This window comes from Hipposideros armiger, unplaced genomic scaffold (genome assembly GCF_001890085.2).
Source record: "Hipposideros armiger isolate ML-2016 unplaced genomic scaffold, ASM189008v1 scaffold_258, whole genome shotgun sequence".
In the NCBI taxonomy this organism is placed as follows: Eukaryota; Metazoa; Chordata; class Mammalia; order Chiroptera; family Hipposideridae; genus Hipposideros; species Hipposideros armiger.
The window spans coordinates 821,042-843,569 of NW_017731608.1; the positions used below are offsets into that span (position 1 = coordinate 821,042).

Sequence of the window (22,528 nt, forward strand, 5' to 3'; positions counted from 1 at the left end):
CCCCGCCGCCCACTCGAGCCACTCACTCTGGTCGGCAGATCACCAGGTCTCCTTTGTTGGTGCCATAGGCCAGGCCGAGCCCGGGCTCAGGCAGCCAACGGGCAGAGTTGATGCTGACATGTCTCCGCTGGTCAGCAGGCATGGGGTAAAGGACGTTGAAAACTCTCTGGGTGGGGGAGAAAGAGGGAAGAAAAGAGAATGGGAGGAGAAACAATCTGTTACCAAGAATAACAAAATCCAGGGTGAAATAAGTCCCTTCTATGGCCTGAAGCAAGTTAAAGACAGGGAGGAAGGGAGATTGTTAGGCTGGGAACGGGATGACTCCTACTGTGTATCTGAGAACTTGGGGTGGCAGAGGGGAGCGTGGGACCCTCTTGCTTTAGATGAGGCTAGGATTCTTTCAAGAAATACTAGCGGCATACTCAGACTTTTCTGCATGAAGCTGAGTTGTGGTTCCCTTACAGCCTTTTAGCACCTCTTACATCACTGCTTTAAGGTCGCCCCCTGGAAAGCCCCATTCCGAGACCAGCTCACTAAGAAGGACCACCTCTAACTGTCCTCTGACCAGACAAACCAGTGACAGCCAAGCGTGACTGGGAGTCCCGTTACCATGGAAATCACAGCGCTCTCACAGCAATGGAAAACTGAAGGTAACAGGGGGGTGGGAGGCAGGGGGTGATAACATCAGAGAACATTAATTCATCTAATTAAAGGCAATGTTAAAACTGCTATTGTTAAGGAAACTGAAAAGGTGCAATAGGTGTAGGAAGCAGGACAGAAGGGAATCTTGAACACACAGGCACATTTCTTTCTACCTTATACCAACCACCATTAACTAGATCCTTTCCATTTCTCAAGGAGAGAGAGTCTCCTTTCAACTGTCTATGTCTTTCCAAAGCTACTGTTTTCTCAGGAGGCAGTTTAGCTATGTCTAAGGTTTGAGTTGAAGGTGAAAGAAAGCCTTAGTCTCTTTGGCCACTGACCTACATGATGTTCCAGAAACAACTTTAGTTGGAAATAGGGGCGGGGCAGTGAAAGAAGGTAGGACATGGACCTTAGAGTTTGAAAGACCCGGATTTGAATCCTGACATCACTGCCTAACAACTTCTCTAGATCTCAAAGAGAGTCAGCACCAACATTCAAATAATTGGGTAGATTAAAAGAAATGATGTATAAAAAACACCTGGCAGGATGCAACCTCACAAATGATAACTGTTGTTATTACCAGGGACCTGCATCTGGGGTTAGGGCCTATGAAAAGGACAGGAAGCCCAGAATCTGTAAACTGGAATTTTAGTCAGTATAACATTTCCCCCTTTAAGCCCTCTTAGGTTTTAATCTATAAAATAGGGACGAACTTCATTTGTCTTTACCTGTTCATAAGGATTGACAGAAAAGAAGAAAAAAAACAGACCACACGAAGAGTGTGATTTAGGAAGTCATATCCAAAAATGAACTTAGGGTGGTATGATAATTATTTTTCTGATTATCCTGATGAGAAACCATAAAAAAAAAAAAAAAAGGGAAAATAAGTAAAAATTGAGCCAGGGGTCCACTGAATTGACACAATTTAAGTCATAAGAAACCTTGGATTTGGGAATGCTCGTTCATGTGCCTTGTGTGTCTGTCTGAAAGGCTGTTACTAGGACAGACTCCAGAATAGCATGTGTTCTCAATGTACTGACACACACAAAGAGCCCTGCTATGGGTAAATTTCCAGGTTTTGTGGTGCTGGAAAATGTGCCTAGGCAGCTAATGGCGCACTGACAGAATGGCCCTGCTATGGTCCTGAGGGTGAATAGGTTTTTTATAGACATGGAATTGGCTCTGGTTTGAGGCATAAGACTGCCCCACAGCTGCTTCATTAAGAACCTCCTATGCCCTTCCTGTCTGACTCAACTCCAAATATAAGAGTTGGCCAGGGCTCCTTACATCTTTCGTCTAACTGAAGAGAGTACTAAAAAAAGAGTTGAGCGGAATATGTGAATTTCTAAACTAGTCATCTAGAACATGGTGGCTTGACCTTTGGATAATCTCTTCCTTGCATGTATCTATCCAGCAGGAGCCTTGGGCAAATGCATGGCCACTGCCCTCCACCAGCCTCACTGCTGACTGTCCGTGGCGACGGCACCCCAGACTTCTCCCTTTGCACCTTGTCGACCCTTTCCTTCCCATCGGGATGGGGTGTGGTGCCTTCATCCTTTCTCACAGAGGTTTTCACCTTTCCAGAAGGTAATCAATAGTTTCTGTCCCACCTGTAGGCAATTGGTTCAACAGGACTCAGTCTACACACTACAAGGACAAAGTAGTTGTCATCTGACAATTGTGGCTGGAATCATTAATCTGTTGATCTTTCCTTCCCCCAAAGGTCGTATGGGTGTGAGTGGGGTACACCCAGAATTAAGGAGGGATGGGTGTTCATTTCAGCAGGGGTGGATGAGGATAGCCTTGGTCTTGGACTATGGTAGTTCTACTTGGGCCTCATAACAGCCTCTCCCCTAAAATCACAGCAATTCATAATTGCAGGGAATGAGGCAGAAAGGGCCAGAGATGCAAGAAGGGGAATAGTTAAGGTTAGTGAATCAGATGCTTGAGGTTGTACTAAGTTTTTTGAAGGGGGTTTCAAAGAAAAGAATAACAGAACTCTTTTCTGGAAATGTCCCAGACCAGGAAAGAAGTAAACAAGCCTCTCACATGTCACAAATTTACTGTTTAGAGTTTGTTGCTGCAGAGGGATTAACAAGCAAATACTATCAATCTGCTTCTAAGTATAGGAACTTGCTTTGGGGACAAATCCTCAAGAGGCCAGTATGACAAATGACCCAGCTTAGGTGAGACAAGGTCGGAGGGATTGGAGAGAAGTAATTAAAGTTGAGGCCCCCAGACCTTCCTGCACAGATCTTCACAACCGCCATGGTCTAGGAATCACGGGGCATGGATCTGTCCTCTGGGTATGGCAGCCCCCACCCCCAAGCCCCCAGTCCTTAAACATGTTGCAAAGGCAGCTCCGAAGTGCCCATCTCCTCCAGTGTTTGCGTATTAGGCTAAATCCTGCTTTGTGGCAGGAAGCCAGAAATGCCACATGAAGATCAGCAGTCTCTAGGATTCCTGATAAGCGCTTGCTTGCTTATCACACTAATGTGGGGGTGGGAAAGAGGGGGATGAGGGCAAAACGTACAGGGCGAGGAGGAGCAGGGAGAAAAGGGGATGAGGGTGGAGGACAGGTAGGGATCACTGATTTATAGGTCCTGCCAGGTCATCTGGCCCAATACTCCTTATTTCACACATGCCTGAAACTAAAGGACTCTAGAGGAATGAGAATCTGGCCCATTTTGAAAACCACTAGGAAATGTACTTTCCAGTCTTTTCTCTGGCTGGAGTTTAACAGATCTCAAAGCAACTCACGGAGGGGGAAATACTTCTCACAACTAGCCCTAAAGACAAGATGGTATCTGGGCAACAAGTTCCCCAATGCTGACAGATGATTAAGTAGCGCTGGCTACCTCCTAACCATTTGTGGTTTTGGCCATCAATCTTTCCAACCCAGTGACTAGGTGCTAAGTGAGTCTCCTCCCAGATTTCAGTGGGGTCTGGCCCTGGCTCTGTAAACCCAAAGTTCATCAGCACTGACAAGAAGTAAGATCTGAAACAGTGTAAAGGACACATCTGGCCCTGAGGCACATCAAATATATCTCAAGTAAAGGTTTCCTTTACACTAGTCAGGTGCCCTGAGCTCCCCATGGGATGTTAAGGACAAAGCTGGGTGGCCTGCCAAAAATCCCTTTCTCTCTCTGACAAAAGTGACACCCCATGAAGCTATAACACCAAATTTCATTACACCGGAGGAGGATTATCAGGACCTGGGGACCTCTTGTGGAGCTGGATACAAAACCCAGCTGCTGATTCATGTCTGCAGAGTCCTGGTTTCACCTGTCTCAGCTGCAGCTGTTCCCTGGCATATGACAAATGGTGACAGAACCCCCCCCCCAAAGAGACTGTTCTCATTTCTGTCTAACATCTAGGAAGGGAATTGGAATCAATATGCTGGAAAGAACAAACTTTTTAGAATCAATGCCATCAGCACGTCAATAGGGAATGAGTCAGGTCACCAAGGTCTTTATGGTTCTAAGGATGTAGGAGAAGATAACGATCCTTCCACTTCTGGGGTCCAAGACAATCTCTTGTACCCGCTGCCCCTCCATCCCTCAAACTCGAACAGGAAGTAGGAGCAAAAGAAAACAGTTCCTAGATCAAAACTAAAGGCGTCTTGTTTCTTGTTCAAAGATAGACAGGAAAAGAATGAGGCAGCCAGAGGAACACAGTGGGAAACCTTCCTCTCCATCCTTTTAAAATTAAGAGGAAAAATGTATTGCTGTCCTCACCAAGATGAGACTTTCTCTTTTACCACATGTCAATAAAGCTCAGACCATTCGTCCAAGCAGCAAACTGCACTGCTCAGATCAGGCCAGATAAGAAGCTAAAAGAAAGAACTTTGTGGTTATCTTGTTTACATTTGGGAATCTCATCTGTAAAGCTGGAACCCTGCCATGGTGTCCGGTGGTCGAGTGCACTTGTGCAGTTGGCAGATCTCCTTTGTTTTAACTAAGAGAATGGAAGCTGGTTGGAAGAAGGGAACAACTGGAAACTGAGGCTGGAAGGGTCATGAGAGAAGATGTAAGCCAAGGGGGCTGTGAGGAAAAAAAAGAACTGAGAGGGCGAGAAATGCCTTCAGGGTAATGATGGGAATCAAGGGAAGCTTTAAGCTTTTAGAGAGGGTTACTAGAGGAGAATTAACTCTCTGTGAAGAGGGAAAAATCAATGAAAAGCAGATACTAAGAGACAGCTGACCTTTCCATTGGAAATGGATGGCTACACATCTTGTCACAGGCTGAGAAATACACACATCCCAGAGCAGGCAGGGGGAGGGAGACTATGTCCGCCTTTTCTTCCTTGAGTGTTGATTTGCTAAGATTCATGAATGATTGGCATGTCTTCATCCTCTACGAAAATCTGATTGTTTCTCAGAAACTTTAATTTCTTTTACTGGCTCCAAGCCTTCTATACGTTCTATTTTGGAGTTTAGAACTCATAGAATGGTGATTTTAAAGTGGTCATTTTAAAACAAGAATCAGAATACCAAATCACCTAACTCTCCTTTTTATTCAGCTGACAGCAGGAGCAAATCTGCCTAGATTAGCCTTGTCCAAACCAAAGCTCCCCTAACAGAAAGGAAGAGCAAACACCTCCTTTTCTTAACTCTTTGGAATTTGTGCCCCATTACTGCTATTGATAATTGGCTGCCTTGAAGTCTTTGCTAGCTAAACTCTTGTGATTTACTGAGACCTATACGTTTTGTCTTATTCATTTGTTCCTCTCAAAAAGGTCCCAAGGACAGGCAAAGGACAAAAATTTTATTTTTCAATCAGCCTAATGCTTTGCAACGGCCATTTCTGGCCATTAGGATCAAACCAGAGATCACTTCAGCTGAGGAGTCTACTTCTGTGCTAAATGAAATACAGAGGCACTCAATGCCCCGGCAACTCCCAGAAATTAAAATGATTACTCTCTCCTGTTCTCACATCTCTCAGCATATCACAAGTTCCTGAACTTCCTTGGCTTTCTAAATCTTAAAGCAAATAGTCAAATGAGTAGCTATTCTAGATATTCACCTTTGATAAAAGAAAGTGCCTTTTAATGTATTTCAATATGTTTTGGGTGATCCATATTTTTTGGAACAATTACAGGATGGGGGACACATTGAGAAAACAAAATATTTTGCCTTTTACTTTTTTTTTTTTTAAATTGGGGAATTGGGGGGATGGGAACAACACTGGGGAATTGGGGAAGGGGAACAGACAAGTTGCTGTCATTTTGTGCTTCAGCCTAGTTGTGGAGGACGTTGCTTTACTGGCCCAAGTTGGCACCATCATTGCACTCTTCCCAGGCGAGGCAGATCAGTTGCCGGCTTCTGGATGGCCGCTCACGCTGGCTGCTGGCTACACACGGTAGCCCATGGCAACCCACTGCCACAGGGGCTGCAGCCTATGCTGTCGCCGGCGACTCACGGCAGCCCAGCTCCAGGTTGAGCTGTTGTTCAGCATCTTAGCTGTGGAGGGCAGTGTCACTGGCCCTCATATGTGGGATCCGAACCGGGGCCGTCTGGTGTCCCAAGCCAGTTCTTAACCATCGCGCCATTCGGCTGTCCCTGCCTTTTACTTTTGAACCGATCTACTGGGGATCTCTCAGCATGTCTCAGTGCTGGGACTAGAACCCTGAGAAAAGTCACTGATATTGGGCACAACTGTGGAAATGAACAAGGCACTCCCTATTTTCATAAGGATTGTCTCATTAATACTTTTGTTGAATCACTGTTTACTGAGTCACATGCTAGGCACACCGATGGTGGTGTTTGTTAAGTAGAAGTGTGTGTTCATGTATGTGCAGGAAATACATAGCACGTAGGCAGCGGTTCTCAACCTTCCTAATGCTGCAACCCCTTAATACAGTTCCTCATGTTGTGGTGACCCCCAACCATAAAATTATTTTCGTTGCTACTCTATAACTGTAATTTTGCTACTGTTATGAATCGTAATGTAAATATCTTTGTTTTCCAATGGTCTTAGGCGACCCCTTTGAAAGGGTCGTTCGACCCCCAAAGGGGTTTCAACCCACAGGTTGAGAACCGCTGACGTAAGGTTTCAAAGCGACACACATTCCTGGAACAAATGCTGAGTGCCTCCTGCGTGCCAAGCACAGTGAGGGCTGGGGACAGCAGTGCAAAGGTCAGTGAAGAAGCCAGTCATCTGCCACGTATGCGCTCAAAGAGCAGGACCGAGCCCACTTTGTCCACTGTATTCTCAGACCTAGCGATGTCCCTGGCCCACGGCAGGGGCTCATTAAACTTTTGCTGAGTGAAAAGAATAAAATGCAGTACAGACTGCACTTTACTAAGAAACCATGGAGGAAAGAAATCGTCAGAGTTGGAGGAATCTGTCATGGAAAAATCTGCCTAAACAAATGGCTTTGACTGCAGCTCTAACGTTATTTTTAATTTTTTTATCTTGCCCCCTCCCTTCTCTGTCAAATCGCATCTGAGACATCCCTGACTTCGCCCATACCTCCCTCCCTCTTTCCTATAATGTGCTGAAGAAAGGAACTTTCTGAGGATAGATGCTTTGTACCACATCTCAGAAGTCAACTTTAAGATAATTGCAGCGGAAGCAGCTTTTAATCAACTGACAGGCAGCTTTAAGAAAATTAATGAGGACAAAGTCTTAGGAAGGAGTAAATCATTTCTGACAACAAAGCTGTCTCTCTTTTATCCCAATCTTCCCTTGAAAAAATAGTACCCTTCCAGGATACAAAAATAAAATAACTTTTTGGTATTTGCCACTTCCAAGGCAGGGCAAGATTACGAGGTTCAGCTTCCTTAGATTTCTGGAGAATATTCTGGATTCAACTAGAGATCCAGGTCACTTGGAAAATCAAGCTTTTAGAACCTAGGGAAGTATAGATGATTGGATTATATCACAGGCTAAATTCAGGGCAAGGAGGGAGCCACAGTGAAGATGATATATTAAAGAATGACTCTAGGACAGGCCAAAAGAGCCTACGTGTTAGTTACATAAACACTGGTCACTGCTGACAGTACTGGACACCATCCTGACCCAGCATCTAAGCTACTATTATGACTAGTTTGAGCATTCTGGATCCCAAGTCCTTTCTGTGGTTCATTTTAATGAACTTTTAATAATAATAATCAGTCATTACTAGGCTCTGCGAAGATAGCTGTGAAATGGTATAAAAGAAAGCAAGCCATCTAATGTTTCTTTATAACTAGGATGACACTAAGATACCCACTAATGGGTATCCCAGTGACGCCTCCCATCCAAGGATAACGGTGAGTTCAGTGGCAGAAAAAAGAACTCAAAAAACACTCCTTCAGATGGGCAAGGGCCTGGAGAGAAAGAGAAAGAAGTCACTTCTCACTTTTTAAGCCAGAGCATCTCTGTATCCTGTAACACACGGGCAAACAAGCACGAGCTTGCAGTTAAAAGCCTGAGCAGTTAAAACTCAACTGTGGGCAGGTTAAAAATTTTAATCAAAATTGGAAAGACGCCGCACAGTATTAGTTCTTCAAGTACCATCACCAGGATGCTGCTAGCATGATCCTGAATGCTTCAAATCCTCAGGGCAGGAGGTCCTCATGATTATATCTCTTGACTTCCTGGAAGTATCTGAAAGATCTGGTTACTAGGAACCAGAGAGGGAAACCAGATGAGGCTCCAGAGACATGTGAGGGCAAAAAAGAAAAGGATAAAGCTGCTGACAGGTGAGGTCTATAATAACTAGCATCCCCAGGCAGTCAGTGATTTGTTCTCAGTCTTGACTGAATGAGCAGTCACCTGGAGGGCTTGGGAAAACAAGATGGCTGGACCTCACTCCCAGAGCTTCCGATTTGGCAGGTCTCAGGTGGGTCTCAGCTGCACTTCTATTAAGTTCTCCAGGGAGGCTGATGGGTTTGCAGGGGAATATACATCGAGAAATACAGCCCAGTTAGACATGTGTAGGTTGTTGGTCTGTAAAAAAATGTACCAAATCTGCCTGCCTTCCCTGCTGCCTAAGACCTGTTGAGGATGAGAGAGGTGCCCATCTCTGGAGCTAGAGCTCTAGAGGGAGAAGACAGACATGGGGACAGTCCGCACTGAAAAGCAGACGTCTCAGGGTCAAGGAGGGAACGAGGGGGGAGTGAACAAGATGAGGTGGGGAGAGGAGAGAGAGGCTTACTTACCTGTGCACCTCCTTGCCCAGCCCATGGAGGAGAAGAGGGGAGGGGAGGCCAGGCTCTTTTTCCAACATCCACTCCAAACTACTGATGTGCCTTAGGTCACAGTCGCTCCACACTCAAGTAGGTTTACCACATAGCCACAAAGAAAAAGCTTTCCACCAAGCTGACCCTTCAGCATCCGAGGCTTTGCCTGAAAGTGCACAATGCTGTCCCACGGGAGGAGCGCTAACTGCTTTCTGTCCCAGAGCTGCTGCTCTCACCCAAGTCAAAGGAACTGTCCTTGCTCATCACTCTGCCACTAAAGTGACCAGAGAGAAAAGCAAATCAAGCAACCAGCGTCTCTAGGATCCGCAGCGATCATGCAATGAGGATCCCTTTTCAGTTTTAAAACCACTTATTTAAAACCACTTATATATATGCCTACAACCCCCACCTGTTGGGGGAATGGTCTACGGGCATCTGGGAGAAAGAGTGCACACCACCTAATTCCCCAGGTGAAAGTGCTAGTCCTTATTCTTGTTCTCTAGCTCAAGATGGCCGAGCACACTCCTCCTTGCTGACTTTGCCTCCGTTCTTAGGTAAAACAGCACTTATTACTGATAGAAACTAGAAGAACAGTTTGGTATACGACTATTTCTGGTTTCATCAAGAATTTCTGTTATTATGCTTGCACTTGGTTACAACCTAAGTTATTATAATGTACAAGTTGCCACTATTTTAGAAAATTAATTGCAGTTTTCTGTTATATTGTGCCTTGTTCCAATTAGAAAATGAAAGCAGAGAGAAAACACATGCAGTTTAGTGTTTTGAGAATTTAGCAAAACTTTAGCTCAGCAATCTCTAAATGCCCAACTTAAAAACAAAACAAATGAAGAGAACACTGTTCCTGGCTCAACTATGAGTCAGACAGAAAATAAGACCCTGACTCACAGAGCGCAGCTCATCCAGTCTGAGGGTGCCTCGAATGGACAGAGGGAAGGGAGTTAAATATGTGTCTCGTCTTGTTTTTCATGACTTGCCAATACTAAAATTAGGAAGACTAACCTCAGTAAGCAGAGAAGGGAAATACCAAGAGGATCCTAGAAATAAGGATAAAAATTAAAATGACTCAAAATGGGGAAGAAAAGAATCCAGCACAGGGCTACTCAAGGGAGAACCCTGGAAAGCAACACCGGCTGAGAAAAGATGGGAGGTGAACCGCAGACAGGCGAAAAGCCGAGAGTTTGGTAGGAAACTGAACATAAATGCGAGTGCCTGCAACAAAATTAGCAAAGGTGATATCAAAGCACCATGCATACAACCTTAAGAAGTAAACCTGAGACTGTGTCTGCCTTGCTGAGGAGGCTGAAGGCAGAAACCTAAAATGAAGAGTCATTAAGAACAGTAGTTCTCAAACTCAAGTGCATATCGGAATAACCTGGAAAGCCTGTTTTACCAATTTTCTCACCCCATTCTTATTTTGAATTTAGGTCTGAAGGGGGGTCTGTATTTTAACAAGGGCCCCATGTATTCTAATGTAGGGTTGTCCAAGTAACAGTTTGAGAAGCTAATTCAGAGGTCTGAAGGGCTGCTTAGAATAAGTGCACCGAGACTAAGAGCAATTAGCAATTCATTTTCAGAAGAGTTTTCACATGGGATAGTGTAAGAGATTATCTCTTGGGGAGAGACGTCACTTAGTGGGAACTGAAATAAGTCAATGCTCTGGAGGATGCTCTCTTGGGAATGTTTGTTGGCTCAATAAGCTCACCTCTCTGAACATTATCATAGTGAATTCCAAGAGGTAACACCAAAGAGAAGGGGAATTCTGGGTAGAGAAGCTCTAGGACAAGCCCGTTACCCACAAAAGCATTCCTTCAAGGACAGAGCTTGACATTACAGATGGAGACACCCACCTATACTTACCTGTGCAAAGAGGGAGATGCTCTACTGTCCCATTAAACCCTTGCTCCCTGTTCTCAGACAAAAATGCACTTCTTGCCTTAAACGGTAATACAGCACAGCTATCCAAAAAAGCTGGTGTCTTCCCTTCCACCAATGACTGAATTCAGGGACATTTGCTGAGTGCTTTGTTCCCTTTGGATGTAAGGGGCAACCAAGACCTGGAAAACCAGAAACCTTTCTGTAGTACGGGGGTTTAAAGTCAGACCGGGTGGACATGGTGAGCAAAACCTTGTAGAGAAACCTGGATCCTGTCTCTTGGGTGACAGGAACACTTCCCAAATGGGAGCTTTCTCCTTACTTCAGCTCCTTCTCCTAAGTAGCAGATGGTGCCTATTGAGAATCAAAAAAGCCTCCCTGGGAGGCCTGAAAAATAGCTCTTGTCACGAGGCAGCGTGTGGCAGCTGGCTAGTTGCCTTGAGCCCCTTAGCAGGACAGCAGTGAATTACCACGTCTCCTCAGACTTCTCCCACTGCACTCCCTGAGCTGCCAGGCCCACATGTGACGACCTCTTAGATCCCACCCCGTAGCTGTCTGCCCTTAGCCAGATATTTCTGGCTACTTATGGGCAAGAGGAACCTGGCTGGGATGCAGGGCTGGCAGGCTGTGCCCAGAGGCTGGGCAGGAGTCCTGGCTTCCGGAAGAGATGTCCATTAGTGTTGACGAAATCAGATCCTGTCTCTTAATGATTATGAGCAATTATTCCATAATTAGGCAGAAAGGGTTAGAAGAACAGCTGTTGGGACCAGGAGTCTAGGTGGTAAAAAGCAGATACCAGGTATTTCTACCATCCAAATCTGATTAAGATAGGCAAAATAAGAATATTTAAACTAAAAATCAACTTCCATCCTCAAATATCTAAGTAAGAAAATAGGTTTGATGAACTTCCATGAAGTCCTCTCCTGATCACTCAATGTCAAATATCTCCAGTCAGATGGAATCCAAGAATCAGAACTTTCCTGTCATTATGATGTCAAGAGCAGAGAATGCCTTGTTTCTACCCTTTCAAAGGCATAGTGGCGCATGATGTCATCTGTCAATGGTTCTGCTAGTTACCACCTAGAAATGATAAGGAGGACACTTTCTTGAGATTCTCTTTCACTCATTTGGCTTCTCCTAAATGCCAGGTTCCCTGTTAGGTACTAGGACTTTGTAAAGATGAAACAGACACGATCTCTGCACTCCAGGAGTTCACAGTCCAAGACAGGCGAGTGACATGGAAAGAAAGAACTGCAGTATGGTGTGATGAGGGTTAACATGAGCGCATCTGCTAGGTACAGTGGTGGCACAAAGAGTGATCAATTCTGTTTAGGAAGGTTCCACAGAAGGGGAAGAGCTTGTGGGCAGGTGGGTTTGGAAAGTGGTTCAGTAGAGTTGGATAGAGAGTCCCTGTAGGAGACAGGAGGGAGAAGAGGATGGAGACACGGCACCAGGCCACCTACTTTCTGTCACTTTGCATAAAATGGCTCCTAGCTCTAGTTTTTTCTTTACAACAAATGCTTCCCATTGCAGGCATTCAATAAGCATCCACATGTATAGCACTAAATGAGGGCCTTGGGAGATACGCCCCTAAGGAGCTTACACTAAACCTAATTGGGTGGATTAAACACACACACACCACACAGCTAAAGAAAACACAAAACAACACATAAGCAAGTGCATAAAACTATAAATGGCACAGCACAAAGTGCTAAGGGAATTCACAGGTTCTTAGCTTGAGATAGAGCTTAAATACCATTTAATTAGAGAACTGTTCAAATGCTTGACTCCCCCTGACAAAACCCTGGTCAAATGAACTCCCAAGGGATATGGGAAGCTCAGTCAGAAACTAGGCTAGCTAAGTCCAGAAGGCCGCTGAGCCCACAATACCCAGCAGGCTTTCATGGCAATACAAGAGGTCCGCTTTGGCCAAGAAAGGATTCCTAATAGGACCTTTCTCTGCTTGTGAAGTGGACAGGACAGTTAAGAGCACAGCAGCTGCCCAAAGTCCTCATCTTCCATCATGATTACAACTGACAGGAAAGAACGTTTCATAGTATACTATCTCTTTTTATAGCTTGCTTTCTTAAAACAATTTTTAAAAAATAAGCATAAATATTTCATTGCGCTCTTTCTGTATCTCCAGACTAAAGGTCTCATGTTGCGGTAAGGGAATATTCAGTCTGGTCTTTATCCAAAGATCCTTTCGGGCCTCTGGGGAACCCAGCTCATGATCTAGGCCAGGGGTGGCAAACTGCAGCTCACGAGCCACATGCGGCTCTTTGGGTACGTTCCATCTCAAAAACTTGCCGACCCCTGATCTAGGCTGTAAGAAAGCCCCTGCCTTTTAATAGTCCAGAACTTCCAAAAGTAAAGCTTGCTGGTCATGGGTGGGCCAGACTGGAGTCTTTCCTTATTCCATATAAATGTGATGTCTCTGGTCCTGGCTGGGAGATCACCCCATTGTCCTTCATGACCCTACCAAGTCTGGGAGAGTTGTCATAGAGCGGAGGCACAAGCAGTGACACTCACCCTCATGGAGGTCTCGCCACCATGGGCCTGTTGCAGCCTGAAGACCTGGGCCACCATGTGCTCTGTGGAAGGGTGCAGCAGGATCCTTCGTGAGGCCAGGCCCACCATTACATATCGGCCCATTGGGGACAGGCTCACCGAAATGGCATTGGGACCTGAGGGCCAAGAGAAGAGAGAGACATTTCCCAGAGTTCTTGCTATAACAAGGACATAATTTTTCCTCTTAGTCTTTTCTCTTCTCTTCACTCTACATCTTCGTTTGGTCATCCTGGGGTTATCTCCTAGGACTGTAGTGAGGAGTATAATGAGAAGGCAGGTCAAGTAGTGAGTACAGTGTCTGACATATAGAAAGTACTTAATAAATGTTAACCATTACTATCATAGAACCACATTGAGATTGGTATCATACTGTAAATCTACTTTTTGAAATCTACTTTTTTCACTTCACACATTATGAACATTTCCTCCCATTAAATATTCTATAAGAACATTTTAAAGGGCAAATGGATTCTGTTCTATCAATACACCGACACTTATTTAAGCAATTCTTTCCAATTTGACATTTTTCTCTATGATAAACAACAGTACTGGGAACATCGTTGTATATAAATCTTTGTATAGTTTTTTGGATTATTTCCTTAGAAGTGAGATTGCTGAATCAAAGGGAACATACATTTTGAGGGCTTTTAATACACAGTGCCCAATTGCCTTACAGCTTATGAGTGTGCCCACTTCCCCGATCCATGACCAAAGCTCCACCCTTATTCCTGGCCATCACAACAGGAGCACATCGGTGATGCTAGTGTGATGGGGAGGACTCTTATTCTGACATTCTTCTGCAGTGCTACCAGCCAGGATTCCTGTAAAGCAATCTTCCTCTCGTCTGTGCCCCACTGATGCAGGGGCAGTGTGTGACCATTACTCCCACCTAAGCCATGCCTCACCTAGGAATGACCATGCCAAGGTACCAGTGTCCCTCTGTCACAGGTTGGGCTTCCTATCCCTTACCAAATCGCTTGGTGTACAGCATTTCACCCAAGTTGTGGGGGGCCAGGGAGTACACTGCCAGGATGCCTTCATCAGGAAAGCCCCTTTGGCTGCTAGGGATGAAAGCTGCCAGGAGCTGGCCATCTGCAGAAATGTCACAGCTGGCATCATTGTAGATTTTGCAGTTCTGCACCAGCACATTCACGGAGGCTGCATCAGACAAAGAAAGAAAAGAGGGTAAGAAAGTTCAAAAGTTGATGGTGTGAAAAATTCTAGGCCAAGAAGTTTGGGGGCCTTCCTAAGGGCCTGAACCCTCTCTAGAAATGCTAAAGGCTGCATTGTCCAACTAAAATGCCATGGAACAAGCAATACAAGAGAGAGGGAAGATATGTCTCTTCTACCACTTTTTTTTAATAGGAAACTAGAGATAGTCAACGTGACAGCAACCACCTGCTGAGTCTCAGTTCACACTTAGGAAACATCATTTGAGAGATTAGATAAGAAAAAAGTTATAAATTGTTCCTGGAGAGCTACTAAACAGCTGTTACTGTCCATAAGATCAAAACTAAGATGAATGAAAATGGAAACCTACTGGTTCCAAGAAGAAGGGTAACACAGGTAAAGCTTCCTTGGGGCCCGACTCCTACTCTGCACCTGCTTTGTGACCTTGAAGAACGAAGTCATTCCACAAATTTGAGTCTTAATTTCTTATTTAAAAGAAGTGGAACATTTAGAGACATCAATCTTCTGGACAGTTCCTTGCTAATACTAATCCCTTACTCCACAAGACAGGCTAAAGAGAAACAGAGCCTAGCTAGCCCTGAATGAATGGCTGGAACTCTCCATTTCTCACTATGCTCTATGCTTTTTCCATACCATAAGCCAATGTCCACAGGCAGCCCCATCTGCACTTGGCAGTTACTGAGAATTAAGCCAGCTAGGCAGCAGGCTTAGCACGAGGGAGTGGGGTGCAGGGTGGAGGAATGTCTGTCGGTGGACGGAATCTGCTTCCCGTGAACTGGGACTGTGCCTGCAGGCTTTGTTTCGGTTTCCATTTGAGTCCCTCTCCAAGGCCCACTGTGCAATTCCCTGCCAGAAGGAAGTCACTTACCCTTGATGTGAGTCTGGAACCAGACTGTCCACATCATGGGCACAAGCAGAACAGCACAACACATGCACAGGGACCAAGCTGCTCTGGGCTTTGTCTCATTTAGATCTACTTTATATGTACATGCGAAGAGAACTGACTCCTCTTATTTGAAGATTACCTGGATGTCCACTATCAGAAGCATTATGGTTAAAAGAGAAAAAAAAAGCCAAGCTCAGCTGCCCTCACCAGATTCCAGGTGATCTCCTCCAGTAAGCCAAAAGGCATGACATGGGAGGTCAAGGGCATGTTTCCCCAGGAAATAACCTTAAGGAAAACAAAACAAAGACCTGCTTTTTAGGGGTCTTGAAGCTTGTGGGTTCAGGGACTCAAGAGTGATTTCTAAAACTCAATATTCACCCCCCTTTTCCTGTGTGTTGCTAATGAAGCTACAAAGATGACAGAGTAGATCAAAACAGACATTAGAACACATTGATTAGGCTATTGTGCCAACTCCCGGGGGCTGACACCAACAGCACCATTACGCATACAACCAAGGAGGGACCACAAGGATGATTCTGTTTGCTAACTAATAAAATAATGACATCCAAATCCTCATTGCCACCGCCATTAGGGCTCTGTACCGCTCCACTTCCAAACCGCCATCTGCTCTAGCCGTCATGGCTAGATTTATCTCGTTAGCACTGAGACTGTCTGCTCCTTACTCAGGGTCCCAAGCCTGTTGCCAAAAAGATGACACTCTCCTCCTCCTTCCCTGGATTGACACATGATTCCATTTGGGGATACAGAACCAGAGGAACTGGGGGAAGCTTCAGGAGTGAGCCCATCTTGGTTTTCTAACCATGAAGTTGGTACAAACCTTAGAAAGATAAAAAACTGACAATTCAGACCATCCAAGGCAGGGAGAGAAATAAAGTAAAAAAAAATCATAAATATTAAGAAATGAAAATAAATACGTAAGGAGATAGGACTCTGTGAACTTTGAGACAGCTTTGCAGTTACTATTTTATCCACATTTAATGTCTCAAAAATGCATGGTGGGTATTTTACGAAAGTAAGCTTTTCTGTCTTGCTATTACATAGATCTAGCTCATATGTGTTAACATGCAATTCAGTCAAACATACAGAGCCTATGATAACCCTCAAAAGGCACCATCAACATAAAAGAAGCATTAAATTGCTTACTGCCATATTAATTTCTAAGAGGAGCCGGTGGTGGGGAGGAGAGTACAAGTAAGGTTTTCCTTCTTCTGGAAAGCTTGGCTCTAAGCCCCTGAAAAACTGGGCATACAGACAAAAAGCATTTTGTCAGCCTCAAATCCAAGCCACTCTGTTTGTGTTTGCACTACATGATGATGATTCCAAGTCAATGGCCATCTCACAGATTCTGTCCCCTCCCTGCAATTCCATCCAATTTTACCACCGCTCCCCATTACGGCTGTGAGCTCAGAGGCAGATTTGCAAATAACGAATGAAAAGAGAATGCTGGAAATTAAAGCAGAGCTTCTCCAGCCCCATGTTCCGCTTCAGGAACTGTGCAGTGAGTGATCTACCCTAATGAAGGGCTGTGGTAGGCGCGCAGTGATTTGGTAGCTTCATTTCGGCGAGCACTGGGTGGTGTGTTTACAATTTCATCTTTGTTTCAAAGCGCCAATTAGCAACTTACATTTGCTGCTTGTTGTCTATTAATTTCCCACATGGAAATGGAAATGTTCAATTACAATGGTGAGTGGTCACTGCTTCAGTTCACTCATGCATCTTCTCAGAAGGCTGAAATTTTGATGAGTTAATTTATACAGGGAGAGATTTCTTGGATCTCTGTTATTAGTTTTCTGGGGCCATAAGAAAGTAATGCACTAGTGAGAAGGACAACTCATCCTTTTTGGACTCAACAATAATATAATCAGGTATAGAGAAAGGTGAAGTGAAATATAGCCTAAGACACTGGCAACCCATGTGCCACTAGAACTCTTTGCCTTGCCATAGCGGTTCGCAAGTGTTAGCGGACATCAGAAGCACATGGAGGGCTTATTAACAACACAGTGTCATCAGAATCACATGAAGGGTTTACTAACAAAACAGTGTCAGGACAGGGCCTGAGAATTTGCATTTCTAACTAGTTCCCAGGTGTCTCTGGTGCTGCTGATTTAAGGCCACACTTGAAAACTGCCGCCTTATTAACAGTTCTTGATCCCTGAGCTGTAGCTCCAGCAACCTGTCCTGCACTTAAAAGCAAAACACATGCGAGGAATGATGATGGGGCAGTTAGCTGTGCAGCACAGAATGGAAATAAAGGTTAGGCAAGAAAGGATTTTTCAAATCAAAACTGCTTAAGAGCTTCAGGGGGCACCTCCAGGGGGAGAAAAAATCATGCAGAAGACAGCAGGAAGCCATGTTCCAAACTCTGCAATGTAATCTCCTAATTATAAATGATTTCTAAGGAAAATGCCCTAGCAGGGAATGGGAGGGTTTAGAAATACTGATGCCTGGAGGAGCAGATGGCTCTGCCTTCCTATCAGTGCCATAAATTATAAACAAACACCTTGTACAAAGATCGATGTGTAGCCTGTTGCTGGCTGGGCAGATGAGGCCATGGGAGTGATTAGCAGTTGCACTGCTTTTGCAGATGCATGAAATACCAATTTGGAAAACCCAAAGGGGTTTAAATTAGCAGGAAAACTTCCTTTTGGCTATCTCCGAGCCCCTCAGCTTTCAGAATAAGACCTAAACAGAGCTCTGGGTGACTTATACACACTCCCCAAAGTGACCAATGCTATTCAACTAGTAAGAGTTTACTTTTAAAAAGTGTAATTCAGGGCCAGCCGAGTGGTGTGTTGGTTAGGAGTTGGCTTGGGACGCCAGCTCTGAGCAGCAGGGCCTCGGTCTGGATCCCACATATGAGGGCTAGTGATCTGCGCCCTCTACAGCTAAGGTGGTGAACAACAGCTCTGGACCTGGAGCTGGGCTGCTGTGAGTCACCAGTGACAGCATAGGCTGCAGTGGGGCTGGCCGGCAGTGGGCATGAGCTTTCATGAGCTGCCATGAGCAGCCATCCAATGGCTGGCGAGCAACTAACTGTCTCACCCAGGAAGAGCGCAATGATAATATCAACATGGGCCAGTGAAGCAACGTCCTCCGCGACTAGACTGAAAAACAAAAGAACAACTTGTCTGTTCCTCTTCCCGATTCCCCAACACTGTTTCCCTCCCCCAATTCCCCAATAAAATCTTAAAAAAAAAAAGTGTAATTCACAGTGAATCTAATGAGCTCCTTTTTTTCATGAAAGTGGTTTCCAAATTATACATTTGAGTCGTTATCCACAAGCTTTCTAAACTCTTTACACATAGTAATTCATTGATCCTGCATCCCAACTGAAACAGGTGGCAAGAATCTTTAGCCTAACTCCACAAAACTGTTAAATGCAATTCAGATATGTCAGATCATCAGCAAAATAGTGGCTGCTGAACATATGAGTAAAACTCAGGACCAGTGGATCCCGGGCATGGGCTGTGTCAAAGCCAAAGGCTACACACCACTGGGAAGTATGTAACATTTAGGAATGAATCTTACAGCAAAAGCAGAGACCCAGCCATGCTCAGCTGACAGCTGACTCCATCAAAAGTGAAGATCAAAATTGTAACTAGACTATACAGACCAACCAGGAAACACAATTAGTTAAGAGTTAATGACAAGAACCTCAGGTATTATAAAAGTGACTATCATTCCAGAGGGTAATATCATGAAAAGGAACATTGGCTGTCATCAGATATATGTGCCCTACACTTCCAGAATATAGGTTTTTCCCAAGGTCAAAACTCGAGGAAAAATAGGGCACTTATAAAAGCAGAATTCGAACACCACACATGATTTAAATGAGGGAGAAAGGTCAGCCAAACTAAACAAGTCAGTCTGGTTGCACATGATCCTCTCTGATCATTAGCTCAGGGTTTACAAGAGCCATGATCAAAAGATGTGAGAAGGAACACAGGAGAATGATAGAAAGTTGTAGTCGGAACGAGTTGAGGCTTGTACAAAAAATGTTAAGGGCATCCGAAAGGGCCTTGTGAGTTATGCTAGCAACATGTCCAATGCCTTTATTCTTCTGAATATTTTATTTTTCTTTCAAGGAAAATGATCTTCAACTGGGTACAAACAACATGCTTAAGAAGGATCAGAAGCCTATTACAGATGAGATAACAAGTTAAGGGAGCAACTATCTTGTTTACATGAACACAATCCTCCATAGATGAAAAATAGGTTTCTCAGAGTCCAGAAAAAGGGGGCAGGTGTGACTTTAGAATTATGGCCACACTCTCAAAGAATCACAGTGCAATTTCCAAGAAAAAGACTTGATAAAAACAGCTGACAGTGATTGACCATTTACCATAGTAAATGCCAAGTACTGTTCAAAGTGCTTACACTAATTTAATTCTTATAACAATCCGATGAGGTCTGTGCTATTATAATCCTCATTTTATAGACAAGGAAACTAAGGTGCAGAGAGATTAAGTACCAAGATCACACCGCTAGAAGGTGGCTGAGCAGGAATCTGAACCTCGACAGTGTAACTCAAGAGTTCATGTGATTAACCATCACAGGACAAGAGACAGGGAAAGTTATCAAAGAACTACCTCTCCCTACGCATGCGGGAAAAAAAGAGAGAGAGAAAAAAAGCATCAGGCCTAGACCTTTGTATAAAAATGCAAGTAATTCCAATACTATTTCTACTGTTCCAGACAAAGAAAAAGAAGAAATACCTCCAAATTATAACATAAGCATAACATTGATACCCAAACCTATAGAGTTTATAAACAAGGAAAGGACAGGTCCATCTCACAAATATCAATTTTAAAAAGTATTAGCAAGCTACATGAAAGAAATTTAACATTAAAGAATATATCATGAACCAGGTAGGGTTTATTCAAAGAATTCTAAAGATAAGTTCAATAGTACGGAATCTATTAACATAATGATCATATTATTAGATCAAAGGAGAGAAAAAAATATATGATCATCTTTCTAGATGCAGAAAAATCATGACTAAATTTAATATCTATTCTTGATAAAAACTGTCAGTAAAATAGGACGAGATGACTTCCTTAAAATGATAAACTATTTCTAGTTGAACCCCAAAGTCAGCAATACGCTTACGGGGGAAAAGCTAGACGTTTTCCCACTGAAGCCAGGAACAATATGAGGATGCTAGCTATTATTTAACATTGTTCTGGTGGCAGCAGCCAGTGCATTTAGACAAGAGAAAGAAACAACAGGGGCAAACCTTGGCGTGGAGGAGGTAAAATTACCACTATTTATTAGTAACACCTAGAAAACCAGTGAGGTTTAACTGAGTAACAATGATTAGCACACAAATTCAGTGAGACAGTAGGATTTTATAAACAAGCTTATGGGCTGGCCGAGTGGCGCGTTGGTTAAGAGCTGGCTTGGGAAGCCAGCTCTGAGCAGCAGGGCCTCGGTTTGGATCCCACAAGAGGGCCACTGACACTGCCCTCTATAGCTAAGATGCTGAACAACAGCTCAACCTGGAGCTGGGCTGCCGTGAGCCACCAGCGAGGGCGTAGCCTGCAGCCCCTGCTGCAGTGGGTTGCCATGGGCTACCATGTGTAGCCAGCAGCCAGCGTGAGCAGGCAGCAGCCGCAGTGAGTGGCTGTCCAGAAGCCGGCGACTGATCTGCCTTGCCTGGGAAGAGCGCAATGATGGTGCAAGCTTGGGCCAGTGAAGCAATGTCCTCCACAACTAGACTGAAGAACAAAAGGATAACAACTTGTCTGTTCCCCCTCCCCAATTCCCCAGCGCTGTTCCCATCCCCCAATTCCCCAATAAAAATCTTTAAAAAAAATAATAATAAATAACGCAGAGAACTAGTCCTACCAGATTCTAAAACAAAGCCTCAAAGTTTAAACTGATATGGTCCTCTCAGATGAATATCAGACAGATCACTGGGACAAAACAGCCTAGAAATACATCTAAATACACACAGGAAATTATTAGCAGGATGAGAGGGACATCTCAAATCAATAGGGGCAAATGGATTATTCTACAAATTAGGTGGGACAAATGAGTAGCCATATGGGGGAATAGTTGGACCACGCTCTGCTTCTTCGGGTCTACGTTAAATTTCCTAGCAAATCAAAGATTTAAAGGTAAAAACCTAAACCATGAAAGTACTAACTGATCTTCCTAATGATGACACAAAATCAAGAACCATAAAAGGAAAGTTGGATAATTCTGACTACTTAAAATAAGTTCTATGAAAAAATAACCTTCAGCAAAGTCAAAAGACAAATGACAACTAGGAAACTCCTATTATAACTTAATTTTCTGATTTATAAAGCGCTCCTATAAAATGGATAAGGAAAAGACCAGCAACACAATAGAAAAACAGGTAAAGAAAGCAAGGGGACAGGTCAAGAAACGGAAACACGTGTGGCTCAGTGTATAAAGAAGCACACAACCTGGTTTCTAATATGAGAAATACAAATTTAAAATACCTACACTCTATTTTTTTTATCTATCAGATTTTCAAATCTCCAAAAATATGACAGCACATTCTACAAGCAAGAGTTTAGAGAAACGAGCACTCACAAACTGCAGGTGGGAGTATAAATTGGAATTACCCCTGTTGAGCGTGATTTAGCAGTATCTTCCAAGATCATAATGTACACACTCTTCCTCCCTACAACTCCATTTCTAGGAATTTATCCTATAGATGTACTTGCACTAGTGCAAAATGACAAACTGCATCATGGTTTGTATAACAAGAAACTGAAAGTAATTTAAAAGTCCCTCATCAGAAGACTGGTTAAAAAATGACGGTACCTTTGGACAATGGAATAATAGGCAGTTATTTAAAAAGAACAAGTAAACTCTTTATACACTAATATGGAAAGATCAAGATATATTGTAAAGTAAAGAAAGCAAAGTGCACAAAGAAGCATGCACAACATGCTACCATTTGGGTTAAATAGAAGGTGGAAAAACATACATTTGCTTATATAAACTTGAACATATAATATTCTTTTTTTAATTATTTTTTATTGTGAAATACACATTTTTTAGAAATAGTTCCAGCTGTACAACACAGTGCAATAGTTATACTTTTTACCCCTCGAAGTGATAACCCCACTCCCCCAATCCGCCACCCCATTTCCCCCCAATATCATACATATCTATTACAA

At 43.8% G+C, this 22,528-nt stretch overlaps 1 protein-coding gene across 9 annotated transcripts in view; it reads right to left on the reverse strand.

The window, feature by feature from the left end:
* The window catches only part of AMBRA1 (autophagy and beclin 1 regulator 1), a 172,257-nt gene that overhangs the window by 15,380 nt on the left and 134,349 nt on the right, over window positions 1-22,528 (reverse strand). For all 9 annotated transcript variants that reach the window (XM_019656468.1, XM_019656469.1, XM_019656467.1 and 6 more), the window contains 3 exons: window positions 14,246-14,434; window positions 13,238-13,392; window positions 27-166 (listed from right to left, as the gene is read on the reverse strand). In XM_019656468.1, coding sequence (XP_019512013.1) covers window positions 27-166; window positions 13,238-13,392; window positions 14,246-14,434 — 484 coding nt within the window. The remainder of the gene's footprint in view (window positions 1-26; window positions 167-13,237; window positions 13,393-14,245; window positions 14,435-22,528) is intronic.